The sequence below is a fragment of the Nerophis ophidion genome, linkage group LG24 (genome assembly GCF_033978795.1).
Source record: "Nerophis ophidion isolate RoL-2023_Sa linkage group LG24, RoL_Noph_v1.0, whole genome shotgun sequence".
NCBI lineage: Eukaryota > Metazoa > Chordata > Actinopteri > Syngnathiformes > Syngnathidae > Nerophis > Nerophis ophidion.
In genome coordinates, this window is record NC_084634.1 from 42,100,338 (window position 1) to 42,120,832 (window position 20,495).

Consider the following 20,495-nt stretch of genomic DNA (forward strand, 5'->3'; position numbering starts at 1 on the left):
GAAACTACCAGCCATCCAGTCTTTAATTTCAGACAGTCATGAAACTACCAGCCATCCAGTCTTTAATTTCAGACAGTCATGAAACTACCAGCCATCCAGTCTTTAACTTCAGACAGTCATGAAACTACCAGCCATCCAGTCTTTAATTTCAGACAGTCATGAAACTACCAGCCATCCAGTCTTTAACTTCAGACAGTCATGAAACTACCAGCCATCCAGTCTTTAATTTCAGACAGTCATGAAACTACCAGCCATCCAGTCTTTAATTTCAGACAGTCATGAAACTACCAGCCATCCAGTCTTTAACTTCAGACAGTCATGAAACTACCAGCCATCCAGTCTTTAACTTCAGACAGTCATGAAACTACCAGCCATCCAGTCTTTAACTTCAGTCATGAAACTACCAGCCATCCAGTCTTTAACTTCAGACAGTCATGAAACTACCAGCCATCCAGTCTTTAATTTCAGACAGTCATGAAACTACCAGCCATCCAGTCTTTAATTTCAGACAGTCATGAAACTACCAGCCATCCAGTCTTTAACTTCAGACAGTCATGAAACTACCAGCCATCCAGTCTTTAACTTCAGACAGTCATGAAACAACCAGCCATCCAGTCTTTAACTTCAGACAGTCATGAAACTACCAGCCATCCAGTCTTTAATTTCAGACAGTCATGAAACTACCAGCCATCCAGTCTTTAACTTCAGACAGTCATGAAACTACCAGCCATCCAGTCTTTAACTTCAGACAGTCATGAAACTACCAGCCATCCAGTCTTTAACTTCAGACAGTCATGAAACTACCAGCCATCCAGTCTTTAATTTCAGACAGTCATGAAACTACCAGCCATCCAGTCTTTAATTTCAGACAGTCATGAAACTACCAGCCATCCAGTCTTTAACTTCAGACAGTCATGAAACTACCAGCCATCCAGTCTTTAACTTCAGACAGTCATGAAACTACCAGCCATCCAGTCTTTAACTTCAGTCATGAAACTACCAGCCATCCAGTCTTTAACTTCAGACAGTCATGAAACTACCAGCCATCCAGTCTTTAATTTCAGACAGTCATGAAACTACCAGCCATCCAGTCTTTAATTTCAGACAGTCATGAAACTACCAGCCATCCAGTCTTTAACTTCAGACAGTCATGAAACTACCAGCCATCCAGTCTTTAACTTCAGACAGTCATGAAACTAGCAGCCATCCAGTCTTTAACTTCAGTCATGAAACTAGCAGCCATCCAGTCTTTAATTTCAGACAGTCATGAAACTACCAGCCATCCAGTCTTTAATTTCAGACAGTCATGAAACTACCAGCCATCCAGTCTTTAATTTCAGACAGTCATGAAACTACCAGCCATCCAGTCTTTAATTTCAGACAGTCATGAAACTACCAGCCATCCAGTCTTTAACTTCAGACAGTCATGAAACTACCAGCCATCCAGTCTTTAACTTCAGTCATGAAACTAGCAGCCATCCAGTCTTTAATTTCAGACAGTCATGAAACTACCAGCCATCCAGTCTTTAATTTCAGACAGTCATGAAACTACCAGCCATCCAGTCTTTAACTTCAGACAGTCATGAAACTACCAGCCATCCAGTCTTTAATTTCAGACAGTCATGAAACTACCAGCCATCCAGTCTTTAATTTCAGACAGTCATGAAACTACCAGCCATCCAGTCTTTAATTTCAGACAGTCATGAAACTACCAGCCATCCAGTCTTTAATTTCAGACAGTCATGAAACTACCAGCCATCCAGTCTTTAACTTCAGACAGTCATGAAACTACCAGCCATCCAGTCTTTAATTTCAGACAGTCATGAAACTACCAGCCATCCAGTCTTTCATTTCAGACAGTCATGAAACTACCAGCCATCCAGTCTTTAACTTCAGACAGTCATGAAACTACCAGCCATCCAGTCTTTAACTTCAGACAGTCATGAAACTACCAGCCATCCAGTCTTTAACTTCAGACAGTCATGAAACTACCAGCCATCCAGTCTTTAACTTCAGTCATGAAACTAGCAGCCATCCAGTCTTTAATTTCAGACAGTCATGAAACTACCAGCCATCCAGTCTTTAATTTCAGACAGTCATGAAACTACCAGCCATCCAGTCTTTAACTTCAGACAGTCATGAAACTACCAGCCATCCAGTCTTTAATTTCAGACAGTCATGAAACTACCAGCCATCCAGTCTTTAATTTCAGACAGTCATGAAACTACCAGCCATCCAGTCTTTAATTTCAGACAGTCATGAAACTACCAGCCATCCAGTCTTTAATTTCAGACAGTCATGAAACTACCAGCCATCCAGTCTTTAATTTCAGACAGTCATGAAACTACCAGCCATCCAGTCTTTAACTTCAGACAGTCATGAAACTACCAGCCATCCAGTCTTTAACTTCAGACAGTCATGAAACTACCAGCCATCCAGTCTTTAATTTCAGACAGTCATGAAACTACCAGCCATCCAGTCTTTAATTTCAGACAGTCATGAAACTACCAGCCATCCAGTCTTTAACTTCAGACAGTCATGAAACTACCAGCCATCCAGTCTTTAACTTCAGACAGTCATGAAACTACCAGCCATCCAGTCTTTAATTTCAGACAGTCATGAAACTACCAGCCATCCAGTCTTTAACTTCAGACAGACAATGTGTTATTTTCATGTGTTTTATAGGGTTGGACGCTATACCGCTTCTAGTATAATATGGCCGTACAAATGAATCAAAAACGGTACTATATTCTCTGTTTTAAAAGTACCGCTTCCTCTTTTTTTTTTTTTGACGGGCATGACGGTGTGTCTTCACATGGTGACATTGCTGCTTTTAGGAGCAGAGGAGCATGTTGGGCAGTGCACACACACAGAGTACTTACAAGCAGACACAGTGTGTAGACAGAAAAGGGAGAATGGATGCATTTTGCTGTAAAATGTCAAAATAAAGGTGAAGTTCTAACACTGAAACACCCTCAGGAAGAGATGCTTTAACACATGCAGCTAACATCCATCCACAGTGTTTTAGCTACTTCTAAATCACTAGTCCTGATTACCATGGCAACAAATAAAGTATGTTTCTAATAAGTAATAAGTGGACGAGAAATATCTAAACTTGCTTCGCTACACAGCGTAGGAGGATACAATAGCTCACCGCCGTCACAATGTAAACAAACACCATAGGTGGACCTACACCTGACATCCACTGTCATGATACCAAGTACAGGAGTGTATCTAGTCGATACTACTATGATTACATTTATATTTTTTATCGTCACAAAATATTTTTTCCTTTTTAAAAATGTATATTATGTTTATAAAGTCAGTAAATATGTCCCTGGACACATGAGGACTTTGAATATGACCAATGTATGATCCTGTAACTACTTGGTATCAGATCCATACCTAAATGTGTGGTATCATCCAAAACTAATATCAAGTATCAAAGAAGAGAAGAATAAGTGATTATTACATTTGAACAGAAGTGTAGATAGAACATGTTCAAAGAGAAAATAAGCAGATATTAACAGTAAATGAACAAGTAGATGGATAATGCATTTTTACAGTTTGTCCCTCATAATGTGTATAAAATAATAGGTGTATAAATGACACAATATGTTACTGCAGACTAATTAGGAGTCTTTGTTTGTTTACTTACTACTAAAATACAAGTTGTCTAGTATGTTCAACATTTTATTGAAGCACTAAATGACAATAATAACCATATCTTTCATCTACACTAACATTTTTTTTGTTAAAATAAAGACAAAAGTGACATTTTTTGTAGTTCCCTTTACATGGAAATACATTTGGGTAATGGTAGCAAAATATTGGTATTGGCACAATGGTAGTGTCTTATCAGGGATAAATGAAGGTGATGGACGTACAGTACATGTGTGAAGGTGATGGACGTACAGTACAGGTGTGAAGGTGATGGACGTACAGTACAGGTGTGAAGGTGATGGACGTACAGTACAGGTGTGAAGGTGATGGACGTACAGTACAGGTGTGAAGGTGATGGACGTACAGTACAGGTGTGAAGGTGATGGACGTACAGTACAGGTGTGAAGCTGATGGACGTACAGTACAGGTGTGAAGCTGATGGACGTACAGTACAGGTGTGAAGCTGATGGACGTACAGTACAGGTGTGAAGGTGATGGACGTACAGTACAGGTGTGGAGGTGATGGACGTACAGTACAGGTGTGAAGGTGATGGACGTACAGTACTGGTGTGAAGGTGATGGACGTACAGTACAGGTGTGGAGGTGATGGACGTACAGTACAGGTGTGAAGGTGATGGACGTACAGTACTGGTGTGAAGGTGATGGACGTACAGTACTGGTGTGAAGGTGATGGACGTACAGTACAGGTGTGAAGGTGATGGACGTACAGTACTGGTGTGAAGGTGATGGACGTACAGTACAGGTGTGAAGGTGATGGACGTACAGTACAGGTGTGAAGGTGATGGACGTACAGTACAGGTGTGAAGGTGATGGACGTACAGTACAGGTGTGGAGGTGATGGACGTACAGTACAGGTGTGAAGGTGATGGACGTACAGTACTGGTGTGAAGGTGATGGACGTACAGTACAGGTGTGAAGGTGATGGACGTACAGTACAGGTGTGAAGGTGATGGACGTACAGTACAGGTGTGAAGGTGATGGACGTACAGTACATGTGTGAAGGTGATGGACGTACATGTGGTATGACATTACCTGGGAAAGTCCTCACGACAAGAAAGGATAGGCCCCAAAACTGAACCCTGGGGCACATTCTTGGACTCTGGAGTGCAGGCCCCGTTTTTCGTGTCAAATCCTGATGTCTTTTGCCCTTCTTGAGAATCTAGCGACAAAATCTGAAAAACCTTTTATCTTTTCCGGAATTTGAAAAGTTGCAACAGCTGAAAACAATGCAAGTGTAGGACAAAGATGCTCGCTGGCTCACCACTTTGAATCTGGTGTAGTCACTGACCGTATGAGGACCTTCTTTGTCAGTTTCTGAGAAAATAATATATGACATCTGCACGCCCTGAGATGGGTTAGGGTTATATATTTTATATATATTTATATAAATGTTATATAGTTTTACACATGGAGAACTCATAATACAGACAGATTTTTTTTTTACACTCATAAATCATAATAGGACACACAGACTTTTTTTTACACACAGATAAATGATAAATGGGTTGTACTTGTATAGCGCTTTTCTACCTTCAAGGTACTCAAAGCGCTTTGACACTACTTCCACATTCACACACACATTCACACACTGATGGAGGGAGCTGCCATGCAAGGCGCCAACCCGCACCCATCAGGAGCAAGGGTGAAGTGTTTTGCTCAGGACACAACGGACGTGACGAGGTTGGTACTAGGTGGGATTTGAACCCGGGTTGCGCATGGCCACTCTTCCACTGCGCCACGCCGTCCCCATAAATCACAATAGAGACATATTTTTTACACACAGATAAATCATAATAGAGACATATTTTTTACACACAGATAAATCATAATAGAGACATATTTTTTACACACAGATAAATCATAATAGAGACATATTTTTTACACACAGATAAATCACAATAGAGACATATTTTTACACACAGATAAATCATAATAGAGACATATTTTTTACACACAGATAAATCATAATAGAGACATTTTTTACACACAGATAAATCATAATAGAGACATATTTTTTACACACAGATAAATCATAATAGAGACATATTTTTTACACACAGATAAATCATAATAGAGACATATTTTTTACACACAGATAAATCATAATAGAGACATATTTTTTTACACACAGATAAATCATAATAGAGACATTTTTTACACACAGATAAATCATAATAGAGACATATTTTTTACACACAGATAAATCATAATAGAGACATATTTTTTACACACAGATAAATCATAATAGAGACATATTTTTTACACACAGATAAATCATAATAGAGACATATTTTTTACACACAGATAAATCATAATAGAGACATATTTTTTACACACAGATAAATCACAATAGAGACATATTTTTACACACAGATAAATCATAATAGAGACATATTTTTTACACACAGATAAATCATAATAGAGACATTTTTTACACACAGATAAATCATAATAGAGACATATTTTTTACACACAGATAAATCATAATAGAGACATATTTTTTACACACAGATAAATCATAATAGAGACATATTTTTTACACACAGATAAATCATAATAGAGACATATTTTTTTACACACAGATAAATCATAATAGAGACATTTTTTACACACAGATAAATCATAATAGAGACATATTTTTTACACACAGATAAATCATAATAGAGACATATTTTTTACACACAGATAAATCATAATAGAGACATATTTTTTACACACAGATAAATCATAATATGGACACACAGATATTCTTTTTACACACAAGCCGAGCAAAATACTGACAAATATATTTTTACACATAGACAAATCATAATATGGACAGACAAATATTTTTTACACACACGCTGAGCAAAGATGGGAAGGTTGTGAGTTCAAACCCCGGCCGAGTCATACCAAAGACTCTAAAAATGGGAGCCATGACCTCCCTGCTTGGCACTCAGCATCAAGGCTTGGAATTGGGGGTTAAATCACCACAAATGATTCCCGAGTGTGGCCACCGCTGCTGCTCACTGCTCCCCTCACCTCCCAGGGGGTGATTAAGGGTTACGGGTCAAATGCAGAGAATAATTTTGCCACACCTAGTGTGTGTTTGTGACAATCATTGGTACTTGAAGTTAAAAATGTGGTGTGCTGGTTCTACCATGATGTGCAGACTGGAAGAGCAAACGTCTGCCTGCAGCCTAACTCGCCCTCTCTCACCTTGGTCGTTCACACATGTTCAAACTCCACATACGTACATACTGAAGATCTGTTTGTTTCCAGGAGTGTTTTCAGTTCATCCTGCCTGCTCTGCCCCATGCTATCGATCTGCTGCGCGAGGCCACGGTCAGGGTGAAGTCCGTACATGCCGCCTTGGAGCAGCTGCCCTCTCCTTCCTTCCTGCTGGCCAACGCCCACACCAACACGCACGCCCACTCGCACACCATGGAGCGTGGCACCCAGTGTGAAGAGGAGGACGAGGAGGAGGAGGAGGAGGATGACGACCGGCGGAGAGGTCGACACGCGCACCACCACCACCACCACCACCACCACCAGCACGGCTCTTCCCACATCACTGCAGCTGCTATTGCTGCAAAGGTAATTTGCACCCCTGAAAAGTCAGCAAATGATTGCAGCAATGAGTAAGGTCACTGTGGCTCAAACAATACTGATGATTCAGCAGATCTAGTCGCTCCCACTTTTCTTAGATTACGTTAGATAGTACTTTATTTACTTTCTTGTCTGCACATCAAGTCCTGCTCCACCACCTGCTTCCGACCAGGCCACGCCATTTTTATTTGGTTTCACTTTTTTTAACCAGCTAAAAGAATCCCATTGAAATGAAAAAGCTTATTTCCAAGGGAGTCCTGGCCAAGAGGCAGCAAAGTGACAGATGAAAATGACAGGATGGACATCAAGTAAAACACTAATAGATCACTGAAGCTCCTTTAAATGCTCTGCTTCAATTTCAAAGTTTAGTTGAGATTATTAGTTTTTTTGGTCAGTGGTCAACAAAATAAACAAACAGTTTTACATTCTTAAATTGACAATTTTACAGACCTAATGGGTTTAGGCCAGACCTGGGCAGTTGAAGGACCGGGGGCCACATGCGGCCCGGTAGTGAAGGACCGGAGGCCACATGCGGCCCGGTAGTGAAGGACCGGAGGCCACATGCGGCCCGGTAGTGAAGGACCGGAGGCCACATGCGGCCCGGTAGTGAAGGACCGGAGGCCACATGCGGCCCGGTAGTGAAGGACCGGAGGCCACATGCGGCCCGGTAGTGAAGGACCGGAGGCCACATGCGGCCCGGTAGTGAAGGACCGGAGGCCACATGCGGCCCGGTAGTGAAGGACCGGAGGCCACATGCGGCCCGGTAGTGAAGGACCGGAGGCCACATGCGGCCCGGTAGTGAAGGACCGGAGGCCACATGCGGCCCGGTAGTGAAGGACCGGAGGCCACATGCGGCCCGGTAGTGAAGGACCGGAGGCCACATGCGGCCCGGTAGTGAAGGACCGAAGGCCACATGCGGCCCGGTAGTGAAGGACCGGAGGCCACATGCGGCCCGGTAGTGAAGGACCGGAGGCCACATGCGGCCGTATAAGCTTCTCAATCTGGCCCGCCAGACATTCCCAAATCATTTATTTAGATGTTTAAGATGGAAAGTGTAGCTGCCATTATGATGTGCACTCATCTTTTATAATCACCCTAACTCTTCTACTATACTAAGTCTTTACATGCTTGGAATCTGTGATTTTGCACAATATACTACTTACTATGGTCATCTAATGAGTTACTATGGTCATCTAATGAGTTACTATGGTCATCTAATGAGTTACTATGGTCATCTAATGAGTTACTATGGTCATCTAATGAGTTACTATGGTCATCTAATGAGTTACTATGGTCATCTAATGAGTTACTATGGTCATCTAGTTTGTTGCTATGGCCATCTAATGAGTTACTATGGTCATGTAATGAGTTACTATGGTCATCTAATGAGTTACTATGGTCATCTAGTTTGTTGCTATGGCCATCTAATGAGTTACTATGGTCATGTAATGAGTTACTATGGTCATCTAATGAGTTACTATGGTCATCTAATGAGTTACTATGGTCATCTAATGAGTTACTATGGTCATCTAATGAGTTACTATGGTCATCTAATGAGTTACTATGGTCATCTAATTAGTTACTATGGTCATGTAATGAGTTACTATGGTCATCTAATGAGTTACTATGGTCATGTAATGAGTTACTATGGTCATGTAATGAGTTACTATGGTCATGTAATTAGTTACTATGGCAATCTAATGAGTTACTATGGTCATCTAATGAGTTACTATGGTCATCTAATTAGTTACTATGGTCATCTAATGAGTTACTATGGTCATCTAATTAGTTAGTATGGTCATCTAATGAGTTAGTATGGTCATCTAATGAGTTACTATGGTCATCTAATGAGTTACTATGGTCATGTAATGAGTTACTATGGTCATGTAATGAGTTACTATGGTCATCTAATGAGTTACTATGGTCATCTAATGAGTTACTATGGTCATCTAATGAGTTACTATGGCCATCTAATGAGTTACTATGGTCATCTAATGAGTGACTATGGTCATCTAATGAGTTACTATGGCCATCTAATGAGTTACTATGGTCATCTAATGAGTGACTATGGTCATCTAATGAGTTACTATGGTCATCTAATGAGTTACTATGGTCATCTAATTACTTACTATGGCCATCCAATGAGTTACTATGGTCATGTAATGAGTTACTATGGTCAAGTAATGAGTTACTATGGTCATCTAATGAGTTACTATGGTCATCTAATGAGTTACTATGGTCATCTAATGAGTTACTATGGTAATCTAATGAGTTACTATGGCCATCTAATGAGTTACTATGGTCATCTAATGAGTGACTATGGTCATCTAATGAGTTACTATGGTCATCTAATGAGTTACTATGGTCATCTAATGAGTGACTATGGTCATCTAATGAGTTACTATGGTCATCTAATGAGTTACTATGGTCATCTAATGAGTTACTATGGTCATCTAATGAGTTACTATGGTCATCTAATGAGTTACTATGGTCATCTAATGAGTTACTATGGTCATCTAATGAGTTACTATGGTCATCTAGTTTGTTGCTATGGCCATCTAATGAGTTACTATGGTCATGTAATGAGTTACTATGGTCATCTAATGAGTTACTATGGTCATCTAGTTTGTTGCTATGGCCATCTAATGAGTTACTATGGTCATGTAATGAGTTACTATGGTCATCTAATGAGTTACTATGGTCATCTAATGAGTTACTATGGTCATCTAATGAGTTACTATGGTCATCTAATGAGTTACTATGGTCATCTAATGAGTTACTATGGTCATCTAATTAGTTACTATGGTCATGTAATGAGTTACTATGGTCATCTAATGAGTTACTATGGTCATGTAATGAGTTACTATGGTCATGTAATGAGTTACTATGGTCATGTAATTAGTTACTATGGCAATCTAATGAGTTACTATGGTCATCTAATGAGTTACTATGGTCATCTAATTAGTTACTATGGTCATCTAATGAGTTACTATGGTCATCTAATTAGTTAGTATGGTCATCTAATGAGTTAGTATGGTCATCTAATGAGTTACTATGGTCATCTAATGAGTTACTATGGTCATGTAATGAGTTACTATGGTCATGTAATGAGTTACTATGGTCATCTAATGAGTTACTATGGTCATCTAATGAGTTACTATGGTCATCTAATGAGTTACTATGGCCATCTAATGAGTTACTATGGTCATCTAATGAGTGACTATGGTCATCTAATGAGTTACTATGGCCATCTAATGAGTTACTATGGTCATCTAATGAGTGACTATGGTCATCTAATGAGTTACTATGGTCATCTAATGAGTTACTATGGTCATCTAATTACTTACTATGGCCATCCAATGAGTTACTATGGTCATGTAATGAGTTACTATGGTCAAGTAATGAGTTACTATGGTCATCTAATGAGTTACTATGGTCATCTAATGAGTTACTATGGTCATCTAATGAGTTACTATGGTAATCTAATGAGTTACTATGGTCATCTAATGAGTTACTATGGTCATCTAATGAGTTACTATGGTCATCTAATGAGTTACTATGGTCATCTAATGAGTTACTATGGTCATCTAGTTTGTTGCTATGGCCATCTAATGAGTTACTATGGTCATCTAATGAGTTACTATGGTCATCTAATGAGTTACTATGGTCATCTAATTAGTTACTATGGTCATCTAATGAGTTACTATGGTCATCTAATGAGTTACTATGGTCATCTAATGAGTTACTATGGTAATCTAATGAGTTACTATGGTCATCTAATGAGCTACTATGGTCTAATGAGTTACTATGGTCATCTAATTAGTTACTATGGTCATCTAATGACTTACTATGGTCATCTAATTAGTTAGTATGGTCATCTAATGAGTTACTATGGTCATCTAATGAGTTACTATGGTCATGTAATGAGTTACTATGGTCATGTAATGAGTTACTATGGTCATGTAATGAGTTACTATGGTCATCTAATGAGTTACTATGGCCATCTAATGAGTTACTATGGTCATCTAATGAGTGACTATGGTCATCTAATGAGTTACTATGGTCATCTAATGAGTTACTATGGCCATCTAATGAGTTACTATGGTCATCTAATGAGTGACTATGGTCATCTAATGAGTTACTATGGTCATCTAATGAGTTACTATGGTCATCTAATTACTTACTATGGCCATCCAATGAGTTACTATGGTCATGTAATGAGTTACTATGGTCATGTAATGAGTTACTATGGTCATCTAATGAGTGAATATGGTCATCTAATGAGTTACTATGGTCATCTAATGAGTTACTATGGTCATCTAATGAGTTACTATGGTCATGTAATGAGTTACTATGGTCATCTAATGAGTTACTATGGTCATGTAATGAGTTACTATGGTCATCTAATGAGTTACTATGGTCATCTAATGAGTTACTATGGTCATCTAATGAGTTACTATGGTCATCTAATGAGTTACTATGGTCATCTAATTAGTTTCTATGGTCATCTAATTAGTTACTATGGTCATCTAATTAGTTACTATGGTCATGCAATTAGTTACTATGGTCATCTAATTAGTTACTATGGTCATCTAATGAGTTACTATGGTCATCTAATTAGTTACTATGGTCATCTAATGAGTTACTATGGTCATCTAATGAGTTACTATGGTCATGTAATGAGTTACTATGGTCATGTAATGAGTTACTATGGTCATGTAATGAGTTACTATGGTCATCTAACTAGTTACTATGGTCATCTAATGAGTTACTATGGTCATCTGAGTTACTATGGTCATCTAATGAGTTACTATGGTCATCTAATGAGTTACTATGGTCATCTAATGAGTTACTATGGTCATCTAATGAGTTACCATGGTCATCTAATGAGTTAATATGGTCATCTAATTACTTACTATGGTCATCTAATGAGTTACTATGGTCATCTAATGAGTTACTATGGTCATGTAATGAGTTACTATGGTCATCTAATGAGTTACTATGGTCATGTAATGAGTTACTATGGTCATGTAATGAGTTACTATGGTCATGTAATGCGTTACTATGGTCATGTAATGAGTTACTATGGTCATCTAATGAGTTACTATGGTCATCTAATGAGTTACTATGGTCATGTAATGAGTTACTATGGTCATGTAATGAGTTACTATGGTCATCTAATGAGTTACTATGGTCATCTAATGAGTTACTATGGTCATGTAATGAGTTACTATGGTCATCTAATTACTTACTATGGTCATCTAATGAGTTACTATGGTCTTCTAATGAGTTACTATGGTCATGTAATGAGTTACTATGGTCATCTAATGAGTTACTATGGTCATCTAATGAGTTACTATGGTCATGTAATGAGTTACTATGGTCATGTAATGAGTTACTATGGTCATCTAATGAGTTACTATGGTCATGTAATGAGTTACTATGGTCATGTAATGAGTTACTATGGTCATGTAATGAGTTACTATGGTCATGTAATGAGTTACTATGGTCATGTAATGCGTTACTATGGTCATGTAATGAGTTACTATGGTCATCTAATGAGTTACTATGGTCATCTAATGAGTTACTATGGTCATGTAATGAGTTACTATGGTCATGTAATGAGTTACTATGGTCATCTAATGACTTACAATGATCATGTAATGAGTTACTATGGTCATCTAATGACTTACTATGGTCATGTAATGAGTTACTATGGTCATGTAATGAGTTAGTATGGTCATGTAATGAGTTAGTATGGTCATGTAATGAGTTACTATGGTCATGTAAGTCCCAGCAGCTCAGAGGAGGCACCAAACAGTGTGGGTGAGGAGTGTTTCCACAGAGTGTTTCCAGAGTGAAATGTGTGTGTCAGGGACAGACGCGGAAGGAGATCTTAAAGCTTAGTGATAGATCACATATATCAGATTGTAGGTGTTTGGTTTTTCACCCTTCACGTTTGTATTTCACTGTTTGTTGCATTTTTGTTGGGTTTCACTTGATTATGAAATATGTGGATGGGAGGGGGTGTGACGTTCATAAATTGTCAATATTCAGTGTTTTATCCTCCATAGTTAACATTCTTTATTTTCATTTAATTCTGGCTGTGACATTCAGTAAAAAAATAAAAAAATCCATTCCGTTTTTTCCACCCCCAGACACAATCAGTCCTCTGCTTCCCCGTTCTCCGTATCAGCTGATATTTGACACAGACTCCCTTTACCCCTTTTAGCTGCCCAAGATCTGCCTGTACATTATACTTTCATTTTGGACCGCCGGAATCTGCATGTCCTCATCCATTTGTGTCAACAAGATGAAATTAAGTGCGAAAACCTTTTGACAAGTTGACCTTCGAAAGTGTAAAATACAATCCGACTTGAAGACAGAGTCATTTGTTTTGAAAGCAAACCAGGTACTTTATTTTTTTTGTGTGCATGACTTCCTGTCCAACACTTGCAGATATGAGCTAAATCGAAATGATTTTTGTGCGGCGTCCAGCAAAAATAGAAACTGTGTATATTTAGCGCTGGAAAGTGACTAAAAACGGGAAGGATCCGCGGCCGTTTCGGATTCACCGGAGATTGGGGGTGAGGTCCCACTGCCTCGTTTAGCCCCCAAAACACAAGGCCGTTGTTACTTTGATCACTGCACTCCCTCTTTGAAAATATTACTCCTTCATTTTTGTGCTTACTCAACACTAAAAGTAAAGCGACAATACTTTTTTCCAAAACAAGGAACCTTATTTGTCGCCCACAGCTAACTTGGCTAACGCTAACATCCTACTACGGGTGTGAAGTCGGGTGGTCCCGCGGCTTCTGGCCAGACTATTAGCCCTCGCGCTGTTAGCTTTGGAACTCCACTTCTGGAAATGACAAAACTCATGAAGGTTTCTGTTACTACATGATATATATACTTGCAGTGTGTATATTGTACATATTACATGTTGTTATGAAAGTGTCTGTTACTACATGATATATATACTTGCAGTGTGTATATTGTACATATTACATGTTGTTATGAAGGTGTCTGTTACTGCATGATATATATATACTTGCAGTGTGTATATTGTACATATTACATATTGTTATGAAGGTGTCTGTTACTGCATGATATATATACTTGCAGTGTGTATATTGTACATATTACATATTGTTATGAAGGTGTCTGTTACTACATGATATATATACTTGCAGTGTGTATATTGTACATATTACATGTTGTTGTGAAGGTGTCTGTTACTACATGATATATATACTTGCAGTGTGTATATTGTACATATTACATATTGTTATGAAGGTGTCTGTTACTACATGATATATATACTTGCAGTGTGTATATTGTACATATTACATATTGTTATGAAGGTGTCTGTTACTACATGATATATATACTTGCAGTGTGTATATTGTACATATTACATATTGTTATGAAGGTGTCTGTTACTGCATGATATATATACTTGCAGTGTGTATATTGTACATATTACATGTTGTTGTGAAGGTGTCTGTTACTACATGATATATATACTTGCAGTGTGTATATTGTACATATTACATGTTGTTGTGGTGTCTGTTACTACATGATATAAATACTTGCAGTGTGTATATTGTACATATTACATATTGTTATGAAGGTGTCTGTTACTACATGATATATATACTTGCAGTGTGTATATTGTACATATTACATATTGTTATGAAGGTGTCTGTTACTACATGATATATATACTTGCAGTGTGTATATTGTACATATTACATGTTGTTATGAAGGTGTCTGTTACTACATGATATATATATACTTGCAGTGTGTATATTGTACATATTACATATTGTTATGAAAGCGTATGTTACTACATGATATATATACTTGCAGTGTGTATATTGTACATATTACATATTGTTATGAAGGTGTCTGTTACTACATGATATATATATACTTGCAGTGTGTATATTGTACATATTACATATTGTTATGAAAGCGTATGTTACTACATGATATATATACTTGCAGTGTGTATATTGTACATATTACATATTGTTATGAAGGTGTCTGTTACTACATGATATATATATACTTGCAGTGTGTATATTGTACATATTACATATTGTTATGAAGGTGTCTGTTACTACATGATATATATATACTTGCAGTGTGTATATTGTACATATTACATATTGTTATGAAAGCGTATGTTACTACATGATATATATACTTGCAGTGTGTATATTGTACATATTACATATTGTTATGAAGGTGTCTGTTACTACATGATATATATACTTGCAGTGTGTATATTGTACATATTACATATTGTTATGAAGGTGTCTGTTACTACATGATATATGTACTCGCAGTGTGTATATTGTACATATTACATAATTTTATGAAGGTTTCTGTTACTACATGATATATATATACTTGCAGTGTGTATATTGTACATATTACATATTGTTATGAAGGTGTCTGTTACTACATGATATATATACTTGCAGTGTGTATATTGTACATATTACATATTGTTATGAAGGTGTCTATTACTAAATGATATATATACTTGCAGTGTGTATATTGTACATATTACATATTGTTATGAAGGTGTCTGTTACTACATGATATATATACTCGCAGTGTGTATATTGTACATATTACATAATTTTATGAAGGTTTCTGTTACTACATGATATATATATACTTGCAGTGTGTATATTGTACATATTACATATTGTTATGAAGGTGTCTGTTACTACATGATATATATACTTGCAGTGTGTATATTGTACATATTACATATTGTTATGAAGGTGTCTGTTACTACATGATATATATACTTGCAGTGTGTATATTGTACATATTACATATTGTTATGAAGGTGTCTGTTACTACATGATATATATACTTGCAGTGTGTATATTGTACATATTACATATTGTTATGAAGGTGTCTGTTACTACATGATATATATACTTGCAGTGTGTATATTGTACATATTACATATTGTTATGAAGGTGTCTGTTACTACATGATATATATATACTTGCAGTGTGTAAATTGTACATATTACATATTGTTATGAAGGTGTTACTACATGATATATATATACTTGCAGTGTGTATATTGTACATATTACATATTATTATGAAGGTGTCTGTTACTCCATGATATATATACTTGCAGTGTGTATATTGTACATATTACATATTGTTATGAAGGTTTCTGTTACTACATGATATATATACTTGCAGTGTGTATATTGTACATATTACATATTGTTATGAAGGTTTCTGTTACTACATGATATATATATACTTGCAGTGTGTAAATTGTACATATCACATATTGTTATGAAGGTGTTACTATATGATATATATATACTTGCAGTGTGTATATTGTACACATGACATATTGTTATGAAGGTGAACGGTGACACCCACAATTAGCCCCATCTTTCAAGCAATTTTTATCATCTTTGAAATTGTTAAAGAAAAAAAGAGGTGTTCTTGTCTCTCATAATGATTGTGAACAATAGGCATAATCCCAAAAAAAGGTTCAGTTCCCCTTTAAGTCCGTGAAAGTATGCAAAAGATGGCTACCCTAGTTCAGATTTCGGTTGGAGTTGAGGTTAGTCAGCCAGTCCGAGGGGCAGCAACATAAGCGGGTTCCACTTTATCACTTGGCGTGTGGATGTGTTTTTTTTAGGAAGAAGAAGAGGAGAGTGGGCCATGAGTGTGTGGAATTAGACAGGTTGCTGACAAAGTGCTTCCACCATATGCACGGTGAGATGTTAAAGACCAGACCGGGTGTGTTGTAGAGCACGTGCAGATATATAGATGGACATTTCAAATCTGCTTGAATGGCTGTAAAAGTATATCTGTGTTGGCGCTAGAAATTTTCAAAATGGGGTCCCACATGAAATTTTTGGGGTCCAACTTTTTTTTAAGTGTTTTGAAAACAAATGATCATTGTATGCAAGATCCTGTTGTATCTCACAATCTATATTGTGTTTTGGAAAAAGGTTGTCATATATGTTATTTAATTCATTAAAAAAAAAACAATAGAAAAGAAAACACATTTTTATGCATATGTACATTTATTTAGTTAGAAACATTCATTCACTTTCTTCTTTCCTTCATTGATCTAAACTTTACCGCTTCCCCCCCCCTATATTTTCATTCAATAAGTTAAAGGTGCATTTATTTCAGTATAAAAGTGTTCTGCTTGGGTCATGAAATGATGATAATGGTGTGCCAGGGCATACATGCATGTGACAAATGTCATTGATTATTCTCACCAGTATGTAGATCATCGGTCCTTTTTAAAAAGCTTACATCTACACTTTTATGGCAAACAAAACCAACAAAGTTAGAATTTGGCAAGTTGGTTTCAATGTCATTTAATAGAGTTGCACTCTGGCCATAAGCTGTGTGTTGCCCTTTAAGAATGGCGGTGTGTAAGTTAGGAGAGGGAGTGCTAGCATGTTGAGGAGTGTTAGTAGCATGGTGATGTCCTTTGTGGAAAACATGAATAAAGACTTGGAACAAATGGTCGTTCCCAGCAAAGAGCAGAAGAGCCAAATAGGAGAGGGTTTCTTGGTTCCTGGTGAGCCTGGATCTTTGAACATCAGTGCACCCACTCGTAAAGCTCTTCTTTTTCTTAGCTCGTTTACATGGCGTGCAAAACATCTTTCATCTTAACAAGTCAGCTCCTGAAGCCACTTGTCATTGAAGCTCGGCTTCTGGGCTTTATTGCCCGCCATGACAAAAACAACAACACGCCTGCAAATGCAGTGTTTGTGATCAATAAAACTTTCAGTGAATCAAAATGTAAGAAATTGTACCTGAAAGTGCATCATTACCTTAAAGTCTGTTAATAATGAATCATTTGTCCAGGCAAATATAAACAAAACAAAAGCGATAATCGATAAAAAAAAAAAAGTAAAAAAACCAAGAAAACCGGGCGGAAAAACCGCGTCCGGAAGATGCGCGGACTCCCGGAAATTGCCGTCCTTTGTGATTTCAATGTGTAAAAAGACAGAAAAAGTGCGTTAACGCCAAGACTGAATATATTGGGTCCACGTGGCTTCAAGCCATGTCAGCTTCAGGCTTCAGTTCTCCATGTACAGGACTTTAGTTGGACACAAACATGGAGGCGGGATCATCCAAATACAGAAAGTCTATTTTGAAAAGCACACACTTGGGGACGGAGGTGGCAGCGGAGACTAGATGATGTCAAGTCCTTGTGTGTCATGCCACTACTTCTGAAGGTCCACTGTACGTACGGTGCTCTGTTGTCCTCAATCAGCCCATTTCATGTCATGCATCTGTGTGTGTCTTTCTTGCATGTTGTTGTGTTCCATCAGACCAGCCATGCTGGGGTCATGGCTAAGGGGGCTCCCTACCTGCCCAGCACCACGCCTGCACTTCCCACTCATTTCACCTGCTCCTGTAGCCATGACCAGCAGGTGAGGCAACGCCATCCCTTCCTCTCCCTCACCTATCGCTTCACACTTTAACTTTTCTTTTTGCTAATTAGGAGGATGACCTCAAATGATGATGTTCTTTTTACACTTTAAACCAGGGGTTGGCAACCCAACATGTTTTGAAAGAACCATTGGCAAAAGGACCAAAAATACAAAAAACAAATCTGTCTGGAGCGCAAAAAATGTAAAGCCTTATGTAAGTCAAAAGTGTAGGTACACTTGTAAAGAACATGATGTCATGGCTGTCTTGACTTACCAATCATTTCTACAACTCTTATTTTTTTTGTGATGTAGTGATTGGAGCACATACTTATTGGTCGCAAAAAACATTCATGAAGTTTGCTTCTTTTATGAATTTATTATGGCTCTACTGAAAATGTGAGCACATCTGCTGGGTCAAAAGTATACATACAGCACGTACATGATCAATGTTGCTGATGTAGAAAAGTTACATTCAAATCCAAGTATCTTCATGGCCTCTTAACTTCATGTGAGTGATTATGATTGTTGACTTGTCTGAGCACATTTAAGCAGGGCTCCTGTGATGCAGTCATTAGACTGGCTTACAAACACCACAATGGGAAAGTCAAAGGAACTCAGCACAGATCTGAAAAAAATAATTGACTTCAAAAAGTTAGGAAAGTCACTTGGAGCCATTTCAAATCAGCTTAAGGTCCCAAGAGCAAGTGTGCAGACAATTGTTGGTAAGTATAAAGTGCATGGCACAGTTTTGTCACTGCCATGATCAGGAAGAAAATGCAAGCTATCACCTGTTGCTGTGAGAAAGTTGTTAGGATGATCAAGAGTCAAGCGAGAAGCAGCAAAAAGCAGGTCTGCAATGAATTGGAAGCTGCTGGAACACGGGTGTCAGTGTCCAGTCAAGCATGGCCGTGGACTGAGAGGCTACCATGCTAGAAGGACGTCCTTGCTCCACAAGCCACACCTTAAGGCTCCTCTAAGGTTTGCTGCTGATCACCTGGACAAAGATGAGACCTTCTGGAGGAAAGTTCTGTGGTCAGATAAAACTAAAATGGACCTGTTTGGCCAAAATACCCAGCAATATGTTTGGAGGAAAAAAAGTGAGGCCTTTAATCCCAGGAACACCATGTCTACCTTCAAGTATGGTGGTGGTAGTATTATGCTTTGGGCCTGTTTTGCTGCCAATGGAACTGCTGCTTTAAATGGGACAATGAAAAAGGAGGATGAGCTCCAAATTGTTCAGGACAAGCTAAAATCATCAGGGGGGAGGTTGGGTCTTGGGCGCAGTTGGGTGTTCCAACAGGACAATGACCCCAAACACACCTCAAAAGTGGTAAAGGAATGGCTAAATCAGAAGGTTTTAAAATCGCCTTCCCAAAGTCCTGACTTAAACGTGTGCTCAATGCTGAAGAAACAAGTCCATGTCACAATTTTGGCTGAACTGCAGCAATTTAGTGGTGAAAAATGTGCACAGAAGTTTGTGGATGGCTACCAAAAGCGCCTTATTGCAGGTAAACTTGCCAAGGGACATGTAAGCAAATATGAACATTGCTGTATGTATACTTGTGACCCAGCACATTTTCAGTAGAGCCATAATAAATTCATAAAAGAAGCAAACTTCATGAATGGTTTTTGTGACCAAAAAGTATGTGCTCCTATCACTACATCACAAAAAAAAAAAAAAAGTTGTATAAATGATTGGAAAGTCAAGACAGCCTGTTCATGTTCTTACACGTGTACGTACACTTTTGACCACCACTGTAAGTGT

The 20,495-nt window shown here is 38.0% G+C and overlaps 1 protein-coding gene across 7 annotated transcripts in view; it reads left to right on the forward strand.

Moving 5' to 3' along the window:
• Positions 1 to 20,495, forward strand: part of LOC133542400 (gephyrin-like) — an 80,781-nt gene that overhangs the window by 20,117 nt on the left and 40,169 nt on the right. For 3 of the 7 annotated variants that reach the window (XM_061886472.1, XM_061886473.1, XM_061886475.1), the window contains exons 7-8: positions 6,946 to 7,260; positions 18,611 to 18,730. In XM_061886472.1, the coding sequence (XP_061742456.1) occupies positions 6,946 to 7,260; positions 18,611 to 18,730 (435 nt within the window). The remainder of the gene's footprint in view (positions 1 to 6,945; positions 7,261 to 18,610; positions 18,731 to 20,495) is intronic. The other 4 variants (XM_061886474.1, XM_061886476.1, XM_061886477.1 and 1 more) reach the window with 2 other exon arrangements.